The 19,580-nt window shown below is 42.8% G+C and overlaps 1 protein-coding gene across 2 annotated transcripts in view; it reads left to right on the top strand.

The window, feature by feature from the left end:
- The first annotated feature begins 2,603 nt into the window (after positions 1-2,603).
- The window catches only part of tgfbi (transforming growth factor, beta-induced), a 99,103-nt gene continuing 82,126 nt past the window's right edge, over positions 2,604-19,580 (top strand). The window contains exons 1-2 of one of the 2 annotated variants that reach the window (XM_085995637.1): positions 2,604-2,800; positions 3,297-3,395. In XM_085995637.1, the coding sequence (XP_085851763.1) occupies positions 2,682-2,800; positions 3,297-3,395 (218 nt within the window). In that variant the 5' untranslated portion in view covers positions 2,604-2,681. The remainder of the gene's footprint in view (positions 2,801-3,296; positions 3,396-19,580) is intronic. The other variant, XM_085995636.1, reaches the window with a different exon arrangement.

The raw sequence follows: 19,580 nt of genomic DNA, 5'->3' as shown, positions 1-19,580 counted from the left end.
AGTCCCCGCTACACCAGAGAGACCCTAGAAAATATAAACCGCAGAATTGAAGTTACCTTACAGCTAAATGATATATCACTTACCTGCTTTCTGGTGACGTCACACTGTAAGAAAGCCCGCGAAAGTGAGGTTTTATACTCACCCGGGCCTCGGCTCACTGGTTCCTCCGCTCCCGACTCCAAGCACTGTAAGAAAGCCCGCGAAAGTGAGGTTTTATACTTGCCCGGGCCTCGGCTCACTGGTCCCTCTGCTCCCGACTCCAAGCACTGTAAGAAAGCCCGCGAAAGTGAGGTTTTATACTCACCCGGGCCTCGGCTCACTGGTCCCTCCGCTCCCGACTCCAAGCACTGTGTGAAGTGCACAGCAAACCACGACCAGTCTGGAGACCCTGGCTGCTGAGTACTGCAGGGCTCCACCTAATCTATCAAGGCATCTGAAGCACATCTTCAGCAAGCCAATGGTTTGCTCTATTTTGGATCTGGTGGACATGTGGCTGGAGCCGTAGTGCTCCTCTGCTTCATTGGAAGGGCTCCTCAATGGCGTCATTAGCCATGTCTTCAGGGGATAGCCCTTGTCTCCAAGTAGCCATCTGCAAAGTTGGTCTGGCAGACTGAAGAGCAGATTCACACTAGACTAGCGCAGTATGGAGGAGTCATGGCAACTGCCAGCGTACTTGGCACAAACATACAAAATTTCCTTCTTGTGGTCACACACCAGCTGTACGTTGAAGGAGTGGAATCCCTTGCGGTTGACAAAAATACCTGGATTGTGATGGGGTGCCTTTAGGGCCACATGTGTGCAGTCAACGTCGCCCTGCACCCTTGGAAAGCCTGCCAGATTGTCAAACCCAACCGCACACACAGTTGCACTGGCTTGATCCTTGGAGAAATTGATGTTATTGTGCGCGATGGCAAAAGGGGCATCGATTACCTGCATGATGCAAGTGTGTGCGGCCGCCTGGGAGACGCCACTGATGTCTGCCGCTGATCCCTGGAATGAGCCTGAAGCAATAAAGTTGAGTGCGGTGGTGACTTTGACAGCCACTGGTAAGGGGTGTCCACCTGCTCAGGCTCCAGGTCTTGTTGCAGCATTGTGCAGCTGTCACCCACTACCTCCCGTGAAAGTCTGAGCCTCCTTTGGCACTGCTGCTCAGTCATGTTGAGGTAGCTGATCCTCTATCTGTAGACCCTGTTTTGGGGGTATCTCCTGTGCCGACGTGCTTCCATGCGCTGGCGCCTTCTGGCCTGTGAAGCTTCAGGTGGGTGAGCAGCAGCTTGAAGCTCCTGCTGTTGCTCCTGCAGTTGGTGCTGCTGTTGGTCAGGGTTCTGTTGCTGCCGCGGCTGGTCTTCGTCCAAATCTGATGTCCAGGAGGAAAGGAAATAAATAGTTCCCATTCTTCTGGTAAATACCTCAGTTGAGGAAGCGCTCAGTCAAGGTGGGGAGAGGGGTTTCCCAGGAGGTCACACTGGATATGGGTGTCAGGCTCCAAACTTCCAGAACAATGAGTATGCCTGCTAAAAGTTCCCCCAGGCATGAAACAACAAAGTTCTGCCACCTGCAAATGATGATTGCTGAAAACTCCTTTATAATGGTGGAGCTGCAGCTGTTAGTAAGCAGTCCACTTGTGAAGCCACCAGGATTCACTGGCGTGTTCCAGAGGAGGTGTGCAGAATGTGGGAAAAGGGTTAAAATCGGAAAGGCCTCTCAAAATGGGATTACAGAGACAATTAAATGGTTGTTAAGGGCCTTAAGGACTTATCCCACCTCTTGGAGGTGGGATGGAAACAGGGTCAGAAAACTCGCATGTGGGAAAGTTGCTCGGAGGTGGGATGGAGGCGGGGTGGGGTCCGCCTGCCATTTTTTGCGATTTTAACAACTTACACGTCTCCAATCTCACCTCCTCGGGCCTGGCAAAATTGAGCCCATTCTATACACATGTCCACTTCCAGTAGGGCTACTGTATAATGATTCAGTGCAGGAACTCTGGCTGATTACTCTTTCCCTGACGTGGGGCAGTGATGGCAATCATAGTGCCTCACCACCTCTCCAGGTGAGATCAGCTAATCCAGCAAAGACCAAGGATCAAACCTAGATGCTTCCTGGTCTGTACAGCTCAGCTACTCACCGTATAAACCTGCTGAAGCAACAGGGGACCCTAATATAAATCTTAACTTTGTCCAAGTGTACCCATGTTAAATATTCATATTATTTTTTATCTTAGTTGAAATAAAGTTTCCTTTGTTCAATATAAATGTGAATGGCTGAACAGGCTCGAGAGACTGAATGGCTTACTCCTGTTCCTATGTTTCTATAAGGTTTCTGCCTCTTTTTATTCATAAACTCCTATGTTATTTGTTCATTTAGATGTGTAATCCTATCATCTTTAAAATCTGTGTTTCATTTGTTTCAGTCTCAAAAGCTTAGAAGTTATGCAAACATTCTGCCAAAGCAAAACAAACCGAGAGAAAGAGAGAGGTTTCTTTAAAGTTTAGATGAGAAAACTGTGTGCTACTCCCCCAGTCTGTGGGGTCCTGACCTGCCCACTAGTTACATCAGTTAGATTTTGCATGTTAACTGCTCCTCTCCGCCCCTCCAGCTCAGGGTTCTATAAATTGCAGCTCTGTTACCTCAGGAGACTGCTTGGATTTTGCAGAGGAAACAGTCTGAAGTCTTCAGTCAGAATGAAGTATTTTGTACTATTTGGTTGTGCTTTAGTTTTAGTTTGCATCACTCTGACCAGTGCTCTATCACCCTACAAACAAGTATTACAGCACAGCAGGATCAGAGGCAGGCAGCATGGGTAAGCAACTTTTAAAGCAATTTTAGCAAAAGTTCTGTTTGAAATTACTGTACATCTTACCTTTAATTCAGTTGAATGCAAATGTGATCAAAAGTGCTGTGCTGTATGAATATATACAAATGTACTGAAGTGTAAGTGAGGAAGCCCATAGTCTTGATATAAAAAAACATTCCGGTTCCAAAACTAAGGCTAAATTGTTCATTCAAACTAAAGTATGTTATAAAGACAGGAGTGTAAGCATGTTAAAGTTCATTAAGATTAAAAAAAACACAATTACTAAAACAGTGTTGGCAATGTTGTCTGACTTTATATATATATTTTTTAAAAGAAGTAAAAATGGAATTTGATGTGACAGTTTTTAATCATTCTTGATTTAAAACAATAGCTCCATTGAATAGCTGGGCTGCAGATGGATTATGCTGTTGCTGCTTCTTGAACAACCCTGTTCACCTTTCTTTGCTGCTTTAAAAAGAAAAATGTGTGTGTTCTTCCTCAGCCCCAATGTATGTGCTTTGCAGCAAGTCGCGGGATCCAATAAGAAGTACTTCACCAACTGCAAACAGTGGTACCATCGGAAAATCTGCGGCAAACCAACGTAAGCAACGCGTAATTTAAAGTCAATCTTAGATATCAGCATAAAATTGAAAATATTCAGCAGAATTGTATATTGTTGGTTTATAATCACAAGTCGGTGGCGAAAGTAGCCTGAAAAAAGTTCAGGAATCATTACTTTGATTATTCTGTTAAAGTATTTTCACATATGTGAATAACCTAGTTTCTTTTAAGTATTTGGCTTCAAATTGTATTAATGCCTGCTGAAAGAAACATTGGCAATATTGCATTTCATCAAACTTCCCCAGGGCTTAACTTTAAATTACAAGTGTAAGTTCTTAGTCAGAACTGTGCCAGTACAGGTAAATTACAAAAGGATGTTGATGGTGAAATATATGTTTTGACTAGTGAGGTCTGATTTCCTCAGACAGGTAATAAAAAAGGTTTCAATTCTCCACTGTCTGGATATAGTCAGCACAGTTGTAATAAAAATGCAATAAGTAACAGAATGGAATTTCTGTAGAGGAAATGATTATTGGCTGTAAAAGCTTTTGGATGAAATATCTCAGCACCTAAGAGGGTAGTGCATTTGGAACTAGTACAGGAAGCAGCGGTAAGTGACCTGCCGTGTGGAATTTTGACAAATCTCCCTTTGTTGCTGTAGCTGAAAGTTTCCAAGTGAAGTCTGGCTCCAGGCACCACACAGGCACATGGTGCCACTCACATCAGCAGGCAACTGGAGAAGGAGATCAGAGATCTGATTTCATGGAATATTAAAGCCTAAATTGGATCAATATGATCCAGATGATTTAAAAGAAACCTTGTGGGCTTACGCCACAATATTTGCATGGTGTAAGGACAGCTGTTCTTGGTTCTTCAGCGTCTTTTACAACTTTACCTTAACATAAAAAGACTTATAAATCAGTTTGTTTCTAATTCTCTACAGAAAACCTTTAGAAATATATCTTTATACCTATGTGGTGGCATCATAATTGAGAACAAGTGGCATAAAGAGAGAAAAATGTTTCATGTTGATGTCACTTCCACATGCTGATCAAGATGTTACCTAACTTAGTATGAGAACAATGTCTGATGAGAAGTCACGTGACATGATTTCATCCACTCGTGGAATTATTATAACTCATTTGTGACTTCATCAGTCATGGGTCATCAGGATAGTCTACTGCTGGGATTATAAATCATATCCCACAGCTCCTCATTTATTCTATCTTTCTTTGATAGACATTTATATGAATTATTTTATACAGGAAAATTAAGAGCATACATAGATCTATTACAATTTTTATTTTAAGAATTCAAAGAAGGTAGGAAGATTTGCTTTCATAGTCCCTATGGGCTCTAGAGTAGTGTGATAATAGCACTGTCACACAACCATTTTAATATTTCAGCTGTTATGACCTACGCCCTGAACAGGATTCACATCCCTGTTACTCTCCTTCAGAGTCACACATCCATAAAGAAGGGAAACATCTGTTCAATTAAAAATCAGTTGAATGACAAAACAAAGCCATCACATCACAGAAACACTTAAGTAAAGTTAGACAAGTGGTGATATTATATGAAGAAACAATTCAGCAGTAACAAGAACTTCGACCATTGTACACTTCAAACACCACAAGGAAACAGCAACCAGTACACCAATCTAATCAGTGTGTGTGACTACAATGTGGCTCTGAGACACATAAATACACAGTGGATTTTCCATTTGGTTCATTTTTTTCCATTTATACCAATTACATTTTTTAAATGGCTAACATTGGTGAGCTTTTTTATAAATAGAGTACCATATGATGCCTTTCATGATTCCACATTTAAACTAGGCAGGGACCCCACCAAATTCGGACTTCATTACTCGTGTAAGCAGTTTGGTACACTTCTTGGGGGAGATTTTCAACTGCTGCCTAACCTGTTCTATGCTGGAAAATGGGACGGCCGGCAGTTGAAAATTTAAAAAATAATCGCCCGCCCAAGACCTGCCTGACACAATGTTCAGGTGGGCCTTGAAATGGGCGGCTAGTGCTTCCGCCCAAAATAGGCAGGAATCATATTAAAATACATTGGTTTGAAGGACCCCAATACTGTACCATTTCTGTGTACCAATGGACAGTGCATGAACAATGCACGCTCCGCGCATTGGCATCAGGCATTGAGCAGTCTAACCAGGGCTCCTTAAAGGGATCTCTCGAGGCTGCTCAGAAAATAGATCCAACAGATTTTTACAGTGATTTTTTTGGGGGCCAGGTGAAACATGAAGTTATCGGGCTCTCTCAAGTGTTTTCTCTCCCTGTGTACTCTCCCATCTCTTGTTTTAAATAGCTGAAGTCTGTGTTAACGTGGAAGTAATGGCCTTAAAATGGAGTTGTTAGATTTACCGCCCCATTAACGATGCTGCTGTGGCCTCCACCATTTTTAATAGGGATTTCCCATGGAGGGCGGGAACACCCACCTGTTTCAGGTGATAGGCATTTTTACTATGCAAATTGTGGTCCTATGATGTATTTAGGACCCCAACTGCAATTTTAAGGGACAAATAACTGGAGCGTTTGCAACACAATGATCATCCATGTGTCCTGATTTTGAGCAGCCTAATCAGTGGTCCTTAAAGGAATGTTCCTCCTGGATCCACAAAAATACTGGAGGCTGCTGCCTGCTCAGACCCGCATCCCACACCCAACCCCCACACTCCTTCCTGTGCTTCGCCTTCCCCCTAGGACCTACCTGCGGACCAGTGCAGTGTCCGAAGCACCCAATATTACACTGGCCATAAGCCGACGCGTATCAGTGAGTTGCCCATTGGGATTGTGCAGTTTCCCAGCAGTATGGACATGAGGCCTGAACCGCAAAATAGCTTGGGTATCACACTGGCAGGAATGATAATTAAAATCCCTTTATCTCCCTCTCACTCTCTGAATTTTAATGTCTTCAGTTCTTTCTCTTTTTTCTATGTCCTTCACTGATGTTCTTTCTTTCTTCTTAGTGTTTCAATTTCCTCTTCTTTTAAAATAATGATTCACACTAGGAAATTGCTCTGGGTAATTGGGCGCAAGTATCTATCCAGTAACTCAACAAAGTGTCCATTCTTTATGTGTGAGTCTAAATTGTGAGTGTTGATGGGTGATTAGAACATGGGGACCAACATTGCCAAGCTGAACGTGTCCTCATATGCCCACTGTACAAATGCAGGTTTGCAATAGATATTTCTCAGGTCAGTAACATCAGTCGCTCCATTAAGCAATCTTAGTCCTACTTTTATGGGAGTTGACTCACATTGCCTTATATCTACTTGTGCATAGAAACGTAGAAGATAGGAGCAGGAGTAGGCCATTCGGCCCCTTGAGCCTGCTCCGCCATTCAATGAGATCATGGCTGATCATCCAAACTCAGTACCCTGTCCCTGCCTTCTCCCCATATCCCTTGATCCCTTTAGCCTTAAGAAATATATCTAACAATACAATCTAACAGCACAATAGCATAGCTTTAATAATAGAATCATAGAAGCATAGAAATTTACAGCACAGAAGGAGGTCATTCGACCCATCTTGTCCGTGCCGACCAACAAAGAGCTATCCACCCATATCCCACTTTCCAGCACTTGGTCCGTAACCTTGTAAGTTATGGCACTTCAAGTGCATATCCAAGTACTTTTTAAATGTGATAAGGGCCTCTGCCTCTACCATCCTTTCAGGTAGTGAGTTGCAGATCCCCACCACTGTCTGGGCAAAAAAAATTCTCCTCAAATCCCCTCTAAACCTCTGACCAATTTCTTTAAATCTGTGCCCCCTGGTTTTTGACCCCTCTGCCAAGGGAAATAGGTCCTTCCTATCCACTCTATCTAGTCCCCTCATAATTTTATACACCTCAATAAGGTCTCCCCTCAGCTTCCTCTGTTCCAACGAAAACAACCCCAGCCTACCCAATCTTTCCTCATAGCTAAAATTCCCCAGCCCAGACAACATCCTCATAAATTTCCTCTGCACCCCCTCTAGTGCAATCACATCCTTCCTGTAATGTGGTGACCAGAACTGCACACAATGTTCTAGCTGCGACCTAATTAGTGCTTTATACAGTTCAAGCATAACCTCCATGCTCTTATATTCTATGCCTCAGCTAATAAAGGCAAGTATCCTATATGCCTTCTTAACCACCTTATCTACCTGTCCTGCTACCTTCAGGGATCTGCGGACATGCATTCCAAGGCCCCTCTGATCTTCTGCACTTCTCAGTGTCCTACCATTTGTAGTGTATTCCCTTGCCTTGTTAGCCCTCCCCAAATGCATTACCTCACACTTCTCCAGATTGAATTCCATTTGCCACTGTTCTGCCCACCTGACCAGTCCATTGATATCTTCCTGCAGTCTGCAGCTTTCTTCTTCATTATCAACCACACGGTCAATTTTTGTATCATCTGCAAACTTCTTAATCATACTTCCTACATTCAAGTCCAAACCATTGATATATACCACAAAAAGCATCCCCTTGTTATCTGAACTGGATATTCATGTCTATCCCACAGCAAGGCTTCTGTGAACAGTGCAAGCAGCTTGATAATTCTCTGTGATGTACAGATCTTTCTCAGTAGTCATTTCTGCCTGAGAAGGTGTATATATAACTCCTGCACACTTGCATGCACTCTGCAATAATACGTCTGCTCCTGAAAATTATGAAAGGCTGTCTAGTACTATCATCTAGTATGAGGCAGTGTTCAACAAAATTGTAGTTAACTTTTATGTATAATGATAGCGTCTGTTATGGTTAACCAAAAAACTCAGATTAGAAACAACGAAACAGACTGTATGGAAATGACCTAAAGCTATCTCTTTATTGTCAGCGGTGCTGAGCTTCCAATTATGCAAAACTCATACTTTGGTATCTAAATATATGTTAGGCATGTCTGCCTATCCTCAATTGTTGCTGTGAAATTTGAAAAATGAAGAAATTCAATAAAAACTGTGGATTGTGCAGTCACGGTTGATAATATTTAGCTGTATTTGTATAATGTAACCTAATGTATGAAAACAAGACCAACTCCTATAGTTTTGCCACTTGAAGAGCAGGGGAGTTAAGAACATAAGAACATAAGAAATAAGAGCAGGAGTAGGCCATTCAGCCCTTCGAGCCTGCTCCGCCATTCAATGAGATCATGGCTGATCTTCTGCCTCAACTCCATTCACCGGCCCTATCGCCATATCCTTTGATGCTCTTTCTAGTCAGAAATCTATTGACTTCTGTTTTGAATATACCTAATGACTTAGCCTCCACAGCCCTCTGGGGTAGAGAATTTCAAAGATTCACCACCCTCTGTGTGAAGAAATTTCTTCTCATCTCAGTCCTGAATGGCCTACCCTTTATCCTGAGGCTGTGGCCCCTGGTTCTAGGCTCTCCAGCCAAGGGAAACATTCTCCCAGCATCCATCCTATCAAGCCCTGTAATAATTTTGTATGCTTCAATGAGATCCCCTCTCATTCTTCTGAATTCAAGAGAATACAGGCCTAGTTTACTCAATCTCTTCTCATACGACAGTCCCGCCATCCCAGGAATCAATCTCGTGAACCTTTGTTGCACTCCCTCTATGGCAAGTATATCCTTCCTTAGGTAAGGAAGCTCTCCCTGGTGTCCTGGCCAATATTTATCCCTCAACCAACACCTAAAAGCAGATAATCTGGTCATTATATCATTGCTGTTTGTGGGACCTGCTGTGCGCAAATTGGCTGTCGCGTTTCCTACATTACAACAGAGGCTGCATTTCAAAAGTAGTTAATTGGCTGTAAAGTGCTTTGGGATGTCCTGAGGCTGTGAAAGTTGCTATATAAATGCAAGCCTTTCTTTCTTTTTTAATGGGTAACATATTACATCAATCTTCAAAGCAAAGACTTAAGAGTCTCAATAATCATATTTGCATATCCTGTAAGATCATTCATCAGTACAAGATTCTTGGACTGCTGATATGGCTGCAGAACTGTCTACAGATTGGTTCTATGAGTCAGTGGTAGTGGTTGGAAATTTGTTGCTAAGTAATTACCAGCTATAAACATAACTCACACTGATTACACGATAAATACTGCTAGCTTTTTTTTCTCCTTTAAGCTTTGTTGTACAGTTTAATAGTGGCTTATGTTATGCTTAGATAATGCTTTAAAATGTGACTTGCCTCCGAAGTAAGGATTTCTGGTCCATGTATTACATATAATGGGGTAGAAATTCACCTTGGGCGGTAATGCAAAATGGGCGGTATGGCATTGGGCGCCTGTTATACACCAGTATTCAGTTCCATTGCAGTCAATGGAATTCTATATATGATGGGGTGTATAACGGGCGTCCATTTGCCCTACCGCCCAAGGTGAATTTCTACTCCATAATTTTTGGTTAAAGCAGCATCAAGGGTAAATCAAGATTTGAAGTTTGTTTTATATTTAGGGTCTGAGAGTTTTTTTGTTATGTACGTTATAATTAATGGTCCAAAAGAAGAATGGAATTGGGTATGTTTGGTCATTACAAGATCATTTTAACAACCATAGCCCATCAAAGGTAAGACAAGTGCAGATTATGTTATATAAACACGGTTAAAAACAATGGGGCCAATTTTGCAGTGGGTATGATGATGAGAGTATGCCGTCATACTGCCTTTGAAATATACCGCAGGTCTGGGATTTCCGCATGTGCTTGCGCATGCACTGTATCCCGAACTTGTGATCTGTCAAGGTATGCCTTGACAGATGATCCACACCGTCAGGGAAATACTCATTGCTGGCACAGAGTTGGACTAATTGCCCACCAACTGCCTAGCAATTGCGTCCGAAAATTTTACAGTTAGTGAAAACAGGCGCAGGAGCCTGTTTCACATTTTAAAAGAAGATCTATCTGTGGATATTGTGTACGTTTTGGTGGAGGAAACTCTTTTTGTTGGTCAAGTTTCATTTTAATTACTTGGGAAGTTGAATAAGAAAGTTAAATAAAGTGAACATCTATCAGATTTTAGTGACCAATTACATAGAAACATAGAAGATAGGAGCAGGAGTAGGCCATTCGGCCCCTCGAGCCTGCCCCGCCATTCAATGCAATCATGGCTGATCATCCAAATTCAGTACCCTGTCCCTGCTTTCTCCCCATACCCCTTGATCCCTTTAGCCTTAAGAAATATATCCAACTCCTTCTGTCCTTTCAACTCAAAAATGAACAACATAACAAACAATATATTGCATCCATAACAAGGAAAATAGATTTATCTATTACCAGTCTAAATGAGCTCTGAATAATATATTTTAATCCTGAAAATGAACATTGAATATATGGCTGGGAATCTCTTTCTGAAGTTCAACAACATGACAATGTTAGATCTTTACTGAGTATCAAAACAGGAAGTCGTATACATAGGGACTAATAAATTGTGAGTTTGGATGAAAAAAAAATGCTGATATATGAAATAAGTCCAAGTACCAGTTTAGTTAAAAGTTTTTAGAAGTTTTTAAAATGTAATTTCAATGGAAGAGACTGAGAGAAGGGCGTGGCTTAGCTTTGACAGACTTTGTGGGCCTGTCTTCGCTTACGCATAGGCTGTACACTGCGCTCCTATCCTTCATAATGTAATACGCTGCAAAGAACTCTGCAGCGCCGAACAGCAAGCCTCCATTCTGGGCCTCGTACAAGGTAAGTTCGTATTCTTTTCGTAGGTCGGTGGCATACTCAATTTTTGGGCCGATGCTTTCTTTAAACTTGATCACCAAAGTGTTCTGGTTTGAGATTACATTTTTAATGTATCTGGCATGCTTGTGCTCAAAGCCAGAAAACTGATGTAGCTCCTTTCATCGTTCATGTCTCAATAGAGCTTCCAAGTCAAAATTAATGAACATATATTTCATTTTTTTAATTGTTTAATCTGCCTAAATGGCAGAGGGAGATTTCCTCTCTTCATTATTTGTAACAAAATCATAAGTTTGTGTGTATATGTTTACAATTGCACTGCAAATTGAGAAGAGGGGAAATCTTCCCTTATGTTTTACAAGGTCTCACCTAAAAATTAGATTTAAGTTTTGGGCACACGGCATAGATTTTGGGGCTGCCATTCAATACTTCAAAGAATAGAATCTCATGATACTTAACAGAATACTTAGTAAATATCTTGGACTCGTGACTTCAAGTTCAGTGTACTTGTATTGTAATGGAATGTCGCAAAGAGAACATGGTGTTACAGAGATAGTGGACTGAATTTCCATCCACTATCCTGCCTGAAATCAGGCAGCACAGCGGTAGAAATGGCAGGGAAATGGAGCATGAGGCACAGAAGGAGGCCATTCGGCCCATCATGTCTGAGCATGAGAAAGAAAGACTTGCATTTATATAGCGCTTTTCATCACCTCAAAACATTTCAAAATGCTTTACAGTCAATTAAGTAACTTTGCAGTGTATTCACTGTTGTAATGTAGTAAATACGGCAGCCAATTCGCACATGGCAAGGTCCCACAAACAGCAATGTGATAATGACCAGATGATCTATTTTAGTGATGTTGGTTGAGGGATAAATATTGGGCCAGGACACCGAGAGACATCCCTTACTCTTCTTCGAATAGTACCTGACGTAAGAAAACTACTAGGCACTTGGTCAGAGTATTAAACAAGGCTTTAATTGACTGTTTCACAACATGGAAGTCTAGTTATCCTTCACTAGTTCCTGTTTACAAAATGTCCCTGTGCAAGCTCGGCTCATGCCTGAGTATTTATACTCTCCCTGGACAGTGCCACCAGCAGGCCACCCAGTATATTTCATAAGTCTTTTCTACATGAATGGCACGATTTATGCCAGTACCATGGGATCTTTTACATCCACCTGAGAAGGCAGGCGAGGCCCTGATTTAACGGCTAATTTGAAAGACGGCACCTCCGACAGTGCATCTCTCACAAGTTGGGTCTACTTGATGAATAAGTATCACATCCAGCAGGTCTCTGACATGGATTCTTTATTTATATGTTGCTAGCCAATGGGCTTCCCATCTTATTAATACCTTGACAGGGCATGTTAATATCCTGTCAAATAATAATTCTAAGGACAAGCTACTTGTCAAGGGGAAGGCAATAATTAACATTTGGCAGCACCAATTAATAAAATTGACAGTGCATCTGCAACTTACAGTAACATTGGATCAACATATATGATTCATAAATGAAAACTAAGGCTAAGGAAATGTTGGCTAGAAATGGAAAGTCTGTACAGCCCACAGGAATGAAGCCTCGTTACCGGAAACCAGAGTGGCCAAGAAGACAAGATTTCATAAACCCTGTGTAGGGAGAGAGCGATCAGTATGGAGAAACCTATGATAGCAACCACAGCTGCTTGTTCATTGAGAAAGAACATTTCTCATTCAGCAAATATCCTTATTCCCTGGTGCTTGGGGTCATTTGCATATGGTTCTCGGAACACTGAGAACTCCTGTGTGCTTTGCTGTAGCCAAAGTTATGAGATTCCCTCCTGTTGTGGTATTTCAAATGGCATAATAGCCAAGTGTGAATGTAACAAATTTTACCTTGTTAGCTTCTAGGAATATAAATGAATTATGGATATCAAAAACTGTCTTATGGACTAACATTTGTTTCAGCAACCTTAGTTTGGCAAGTAATGATTTATTCTAAACTTAAATTTTTGTATACAAGGGTCAGAGTTCTGCTGAGGACATTGGGGGAGTGGGGGAGGGTAGAAATTCAATATTATTGCCTCTGCAGATTTTGCAGTGGAAAGGCCCAATTTATGCATTTGCCTGGGCTACTGCTAAATTTGGCAGGACCTTTTTTAGGCGCCAATGGCAGTGCCTGAAATGAGCGCAGGCCTCCTTTCAATAGTGAAATGAGCCTTCTGCACTCATATCCGGACCCATTTGCAAAACTGGTTAAAAGTAGACAGAGCTTGCGTTTCCAATGGAAAAGAATATTAGGCAGAGTGTAAAAAGGGCGGCCAATTCGCTATCGCCGGTTTTGCATTATCAATCAAGTCAAATTTAATCCCCACTGTTTAGGAGGGAGCTGTACAGAGAAGAGAAGCAGTGTATGAAGCAACATTGATAGCATTGTGTACGGGCTTTCTGATTGACTTAGGATTCTGAGGTGCAGCTGCAGAATATCTTCTGCTCCTGGCTTTAACTTAGATGGCTGGCTTAATTGCAGGCAATTGGAGACTAGGGTGGTGTTGCATTGTAAATGATTGACAACTTGGCTGCAAATCTCAAATATTATTAAAGATGGAATTCAATGTCCAGTAGGTTGTAAGAATGTGAGATGTTTCAGAAATAACGAAAGGTCATTAGACTGCAGAAACTCATCCATTTTGATTAAATCAGCCCCATCCTCTCATTATATAACACAATCTTTTCTCCCTTGCCAAAATCCATGCAATTACCTTTTGAACTTATTTGTAATGTCTACTTCAAAGGTCTTCCCTGGTAACTTATTCCATAAGTCTCTTAACCTACCGCTGAAAGTTTCAACTGATTTTCCTTTTAATTTCTAATTTCTCAATTATTAACTTGTCTGAATCAACATTGTTAATCCCACTCAAAATTTAAAAATTAATGGGCTGAATATTTACTGGGGCAGGTTGCGTAGGTTGTGGGGGGAGGGGTGGTGGTGGGGGCAGTGTTTTGGACAGGAAACCCAGAAGTCTTGGTTTCCCCACATGCTGTGGAGTTGCTGTGGAGTTTTAACTCCACAGCATGCGATTTTTGGCCCTGATAGGTTCCCTGCCTGAAATTGAGCCTGATTGATGGGCTTGGCTTCCATTTGGGCGGGGAGCACTCTGGAGGAGGCCACTGGACCAGACAGGTCCAATCCCCGAACCCGGGCAGGTGGGGTGGGGGGCTGGTCCAATCCCGGGGAGGGTCTGATTCCCAATCTCATGGAGGTCCTATCCCTGACCCCAGGGGGTGTCTGATGCCAAAAGGGGGTTTAATCCCTGACTCCAGAGGGTGTCCGATCCCGGAGAGGGGTCCAATCCCCGACCCCGGGGAAGGGGCGATCATGGGGGAGGGTTTTGTATGGGGCCGCTGTTGGCGGGGAAGCTTGGGGGGCCAGGGTGGGATCCTCTCCTGCTCCTCCTGGCCCACAAGGTGTGCTCCCCAAAGCTGTCCTCGCCTCGCTGCAGCTGCGAGGCCCGGGAGACCCGACCGGCCACAGTTAAACCTGCAAAGCAGGTTAAGTCCAAGGCTTCCATATTTAAAATGCCAACCCACCTACTGGGAGCGGGTTGGCTGCCCACCCCTTGTCCTGCCTCAGTAGAACCCGGAAGTCGGCAGGTTGGAGCTGGCTTCCCAAAGCGCTCGGAATTTTTGTCCATTTAACCCCCACCCGCACCCACTCCCACCCGCTCACCCATGTTAAAATTCCCCCAAGAAGTCCAAGTGAGAAAGGCTATTTGGCCCATTAAGCCCAATCCATACAGACTCCATGTTACGTAGTATCACATAATATTTTCGGCCCAACCGGTCCATGCCGGTGTTTATGCTCCACACGAGCTTCCTCCCACCCTTCTTCATTTAACCCTATCAACATATCCCTCTATTCCTTTCTCCCTCATGTGTTTATCTAGCTTCCTCTTAACTGCATCTATGCTAGTCGCCTCAATTACTCCTCGTGGTAGCGAGTTCCACATTCTAACCACTCTCTGGGTAAAGAAGTTTCCCCTGAATTCCCTATTGGATTTATTAGTGACTATCTTACATTTGTGTCGCCTAGTTCTGGTTTCACCCGCAAGTGGAAACATCTTCTCTATGTCTACCCTATCAAACTCTTTCATAATCTTAAAGACCTCTATCAGGTCACCTCACAGTCTTCTCTTTTCTAGAGATAAGAGTCCCATCCTGCTCAATCTTTACTGGTAGGTATAACCTCTCAGCTCTGGTATCATCCTAGTAAATCTTATTTGCACCTCCTCCAGTGCCTTTATATCCTTTTTATAATATGGAGACCAGAACTGTTCACGGTCCTCCAAATGTGGTCTAACCAAGGCTCTATAGAAGTTTAACATAACTTCTCTGCTTTTCAATTCTATCCCTCTAGAAATGAACCCCGGTGATTTGTTTTTTTTTATGACCTTATTAACCTACGTTGCTGCATTTAGTGATTTGTATATCTGTACCCCAGATCCCTTTGCTCCTTTACCCCATTTAGACATTTATTTTCCAAGGAGTATATGACCTCCTTATCCTTCCTACCAAAATGTAACACCCGCACTTATTTATATTGAAGTTCATTTGCCAATTGCACGCCCATTCTGCAAGTTTATTAATCTCTTCCTGTATTTTATCACAACCCTATTTTGTTTTATTTTGGATGCTGTGTACAATGCTGTACAATGTAAGGTAATATATTCTTATATACATAGAATTAGGATTTGGTTTACTCTCATATGATTAAGGTTTTTGTTTTTACTTATTGATAGATTGTAGATTTGCACTAGCTAGAATAACTGCTGTTTATTTTCTGCTGGGGTGCAGGATGTGGGTTGCAGAATGTGTGATTCATGCCTGTTGACTTCTTTTTGTCACCACATTATGAAATGAGATAGCCAAGATAAGGAAATGGACAATGCAGCTAAGATGATTACTTACATGCTGAATGATAAACAGATTTGCCATCTGAAAGTTTTGTAGGAACCATCTCATTTCTGGGGGTCTTATTTGCAATAATACTTGTCATGCCACAATGAATCATCTAGGGCAGTGTGCATGACTAGAGGCCTCTAAAGGTCTTGAACTTTCCTTTACAATTTGTAGAGAATCAGAATCGAAAGGTTCGATGAAAGTTGCATCTCTACCCAGAGGGGAAATGGAGTAATACCATTTACTTCTCTGTATGTCTACTGCTTAGAGACATGTGTGTAAAAGACTTGGTCAAACACAATAAAAGTATTAAGTTGCAAACTATTTTTGTTGTCAGCTTCAAATTTTCTTACAACAGGCAATTTAATTTGTCTTTAATAGTTGTTAATTTTACTTTATTTTTCACAGTCCTTTTATACTTCTGCTTTATAGCTGTACTTGTTCTCTGACCATTTATGTTACCCTTGTTCCTTACCTTGGTCTGATCTTTACTCTCATCTCCTATTTCTTTTATCTTCAGACTTATGTTATTTTCACCAGATTCCTACCCTCCCATCTTACTAGTGTAAAGTCCTATCGACAGCCCTATTTATCCTTTCTGTTAGGGCACCGGGCCCACTCTGGTTCAGGTTGAGCCTGGCCCAAGGTTTAGTGCCTTCCTGTCCCGGTGCCAGTGTCCCATGAAATGGAACCTCTCCTTTTAAATGCATTCTGTTTCTATCCTTCTGTTAGTTATGTCCCTTTTTTCTACTGTGATTATGTTATCTCTACAAATTTACATTTATTTATCATGGATTCTGAGCTGCCCAGCACCATTTGATGATCCTTACTTTAAATTCAATCTCTAACTTTGCTATTGCTTAGGAATTTTGAAAATGTTATTGGATGAACCTTATAAAATATTTTGCCCTGTGTGTCTTTGAACTATGCTGCATAGAATGATTGAGTTGCCAGCTGTGGTACAGTCGGTAGCACTCTCACCTCTCAGTCAAAAGGCTGTGGGTTCAAGCCCCACTCCAGGGGCGTTGAGCACAAGATCTAAGCTGACACTGAAGCATGGTACTGAGGGGGTGCTGCACAGTTGGAAGTGCTGTTAGAGTCATAGAGTCATAGAGTAATACAGCACGGATAGAGGCCCTTCGGCCCATCGTGTCCGCGCCGGCCATCAAGCCCTGTCTAATCTAATCCCATATTCCAGCATTTGGCCCGTAGCCTTGTATGCTATGGCATTTCAAGTGCACATCCAAATGCTTCTTAAATGTTGTGAGGGTTTCTGCCTCCACAACCCTTTCAGGCAGTGAGTTCCAGACTCCAACCACCCTCTGGGTGAAAAAGTTCTTTCTCAAATCCCCTCTAAACCTCCCGCCCTTTACCTTGAATCTATGCCCCCTAGTTATTGACCCCTCTACTAAGGGAAAAAGCTCCTCAGCATCCATCCTATCTATGCCCCTCATAATTTTGTACACCTCAATCATGTCCCCCCTCAGCCTCCTCAGCTCCAAGGAAAACAAACCCAACCTGCCCAGTCTCTCTTCATAGCTGAAGCGCTCCAGCCCTGGTAACATCCTGGTGAACCTCCTCTGCACCCTCTCTAACGCGATCACATCCTTCCTGTGGTGTGGCGACCAGAACTGCACACAATATTCCAGCTGTGGCCTAACCAGTGTTTTATACAGCTCCATCATAACCTCCTTGCTCTTATATTCAATGCCTCGGCTAATGAAGGCAAGTATCCCATATGCCTTTTTTACCACCTTATCCACCTGTTCCGCCGCCTTCAGGGATCTGTGTACTTGCACACCCAGATCCCTCTGACCCTCCGTCTTGCCTAGGGTCTTTCCATTCATTGTGTATTCCTTTGCCTTGTTAGTCCCCCCAAAGTGCATCACCTCGCACTTTTCCGGGTTAAATTCCATTTGCCACTGTTCCGCCCATCTGACCAACCCATCTATATCGTCCTGCAGACTGAGGCTACCCTCCTCGCTATTTACCACCCTACCAATTTTTGTATCATCCGCGAACTTACTGATCATACCCTTTACATTCATATCCAAGTCATTAATGTAGACCACAAACAGCAAGGGACCCAGCACCGATCCCTGTGGTACCCCACTGGCCACAGGCTTCCAGTCACAAAAACAACCTTCGACCATCACCCTCTGCCTTCTGCCACTAAGCCAGTTTTGTATCCAATGTGCCAAGGCACCCTGGATTCCATGGGCTCTTACCTTCTTGACCAGTCTCCTGTGCGGGACTTTATCGAAGGCCTTACTGAAATCCATGTATACCACATCCACTGCGTTACCCTCATCCACACACCTAGTCACCCCCTCAAAAAATTCAATCAAATTAGTCAGACATGATCTTCCCTTGACAAAGCCATGTTGACTATCCCTGATTAATCCTTGCCTCTCCAAGTGGAGACAAATTTTGTCCCTCAGGATTTTTTCCAATAATTTTCCTACCACTGATGTTAGGCTCACTGGCCTGTAGTTCCCTGGTTTTTCCCTACTACCCTTCTTGAATAATGGTACTACATTAGCGGTTCTCCAGTCCTCTGGCACATCCCCTGTGGCCAGAGAGGTCCTGAATATATGTGTTAGAGCCCCCGCAATCTCCTCCTTTGCCTCACACAGCAGCCTGGGATACATTTCATCCGGGCCTGGGGATTTATCCATTTTTAGGCCAGCTAAAACCGCCAATACCTCCTCCCGCTCGATGTTAATATGTTCGAGCATATCACAGTCCCCCCGCCCTATTTCTATGTCTACATCGTCCTTCTCCATAGTGAAAACAGATGCAAAAAATTCATTTAGAACCCCTCCTACATCTTCCGGCTCCACACACAGATTGCCACTTTTGTCCCTAATGGGCCCTATTTTTTCCCTAGTTATCCTCTTACCCTTAATATACTTATAAAACATCTTCGGATTTTCCTTTATTTTGCTTGCCAGTGTTATTTCATGGCCCCTCCTTGATCTCCTAATTTCTTTTTTAAGTATCCCCCTGCACTTTTTGTACTCCTCTAGGGCTTCCTCCGTCTTTAGCCTTTTGTATCTACCAAAAGCCCTCCTTTTTTTCCTAATCCATTCTCGTATATCCCCTGTCATCCAAGGTTCCCTGTGGTTTTTGGAACCACCCTTGACCTTTACGGGAACATGTTGCCATTGTATGATCTCAATCTCCCTTCTGAAAGCCTCCCATTGCTCCGATGCGGATTTTCCTACAAGTAGCTGATCCCAGTCCATTTTGGCCAGATCCTGCCTTATCCTATTAAAATCGGCCTTCCCCCAATTTAGAACCTTTATTTCCGGCCCATCCCTGTCCTTTTCCATGGCCACCTTAAATCTTACCATATTATGGTCACTATCACCAAAGTGCTCACCTACTAGCACTTTTTCCACTTGGCCGGCCACATTCCCTAGAATTAGGTCCAGTACCGCCCCCTCTCTTGTAGGACTTTCTACATGCTGGCTCAAAAAGCTCTCCTGGATGCACTTTAAGAATTCTACACCCTCTGAGCCTTTCACACTCTGACTATCCCAGTTAATATTGGGGAAGTTGAAATCCCCCATTATTATTACCCTATTATTTGCACATTTCTCTGAGATTTGCCTACATATCTGTTC

This window comes from Somniosus microcephalus, chromosome 8, assembly GCF_052327205.1.
Source record: "Somniosus microcephalus isolate GS21.2 chromosome 8, FLI_Smic_1.0, whole genome shotgun sequence".
In the NCBI taxonomy this organism is placed as follows: domain Eukaryota; kingdom Metazoa; phylum Chordata; class Chondrichthyes; order Squaliformes; family Somniosidae; genus Somniosus; species Somniosus microcephalus.
Note: the sequence above shows the minus strand (reverse complement) of the source record. Positions and strands in the feature narration are given on the sequence as shown.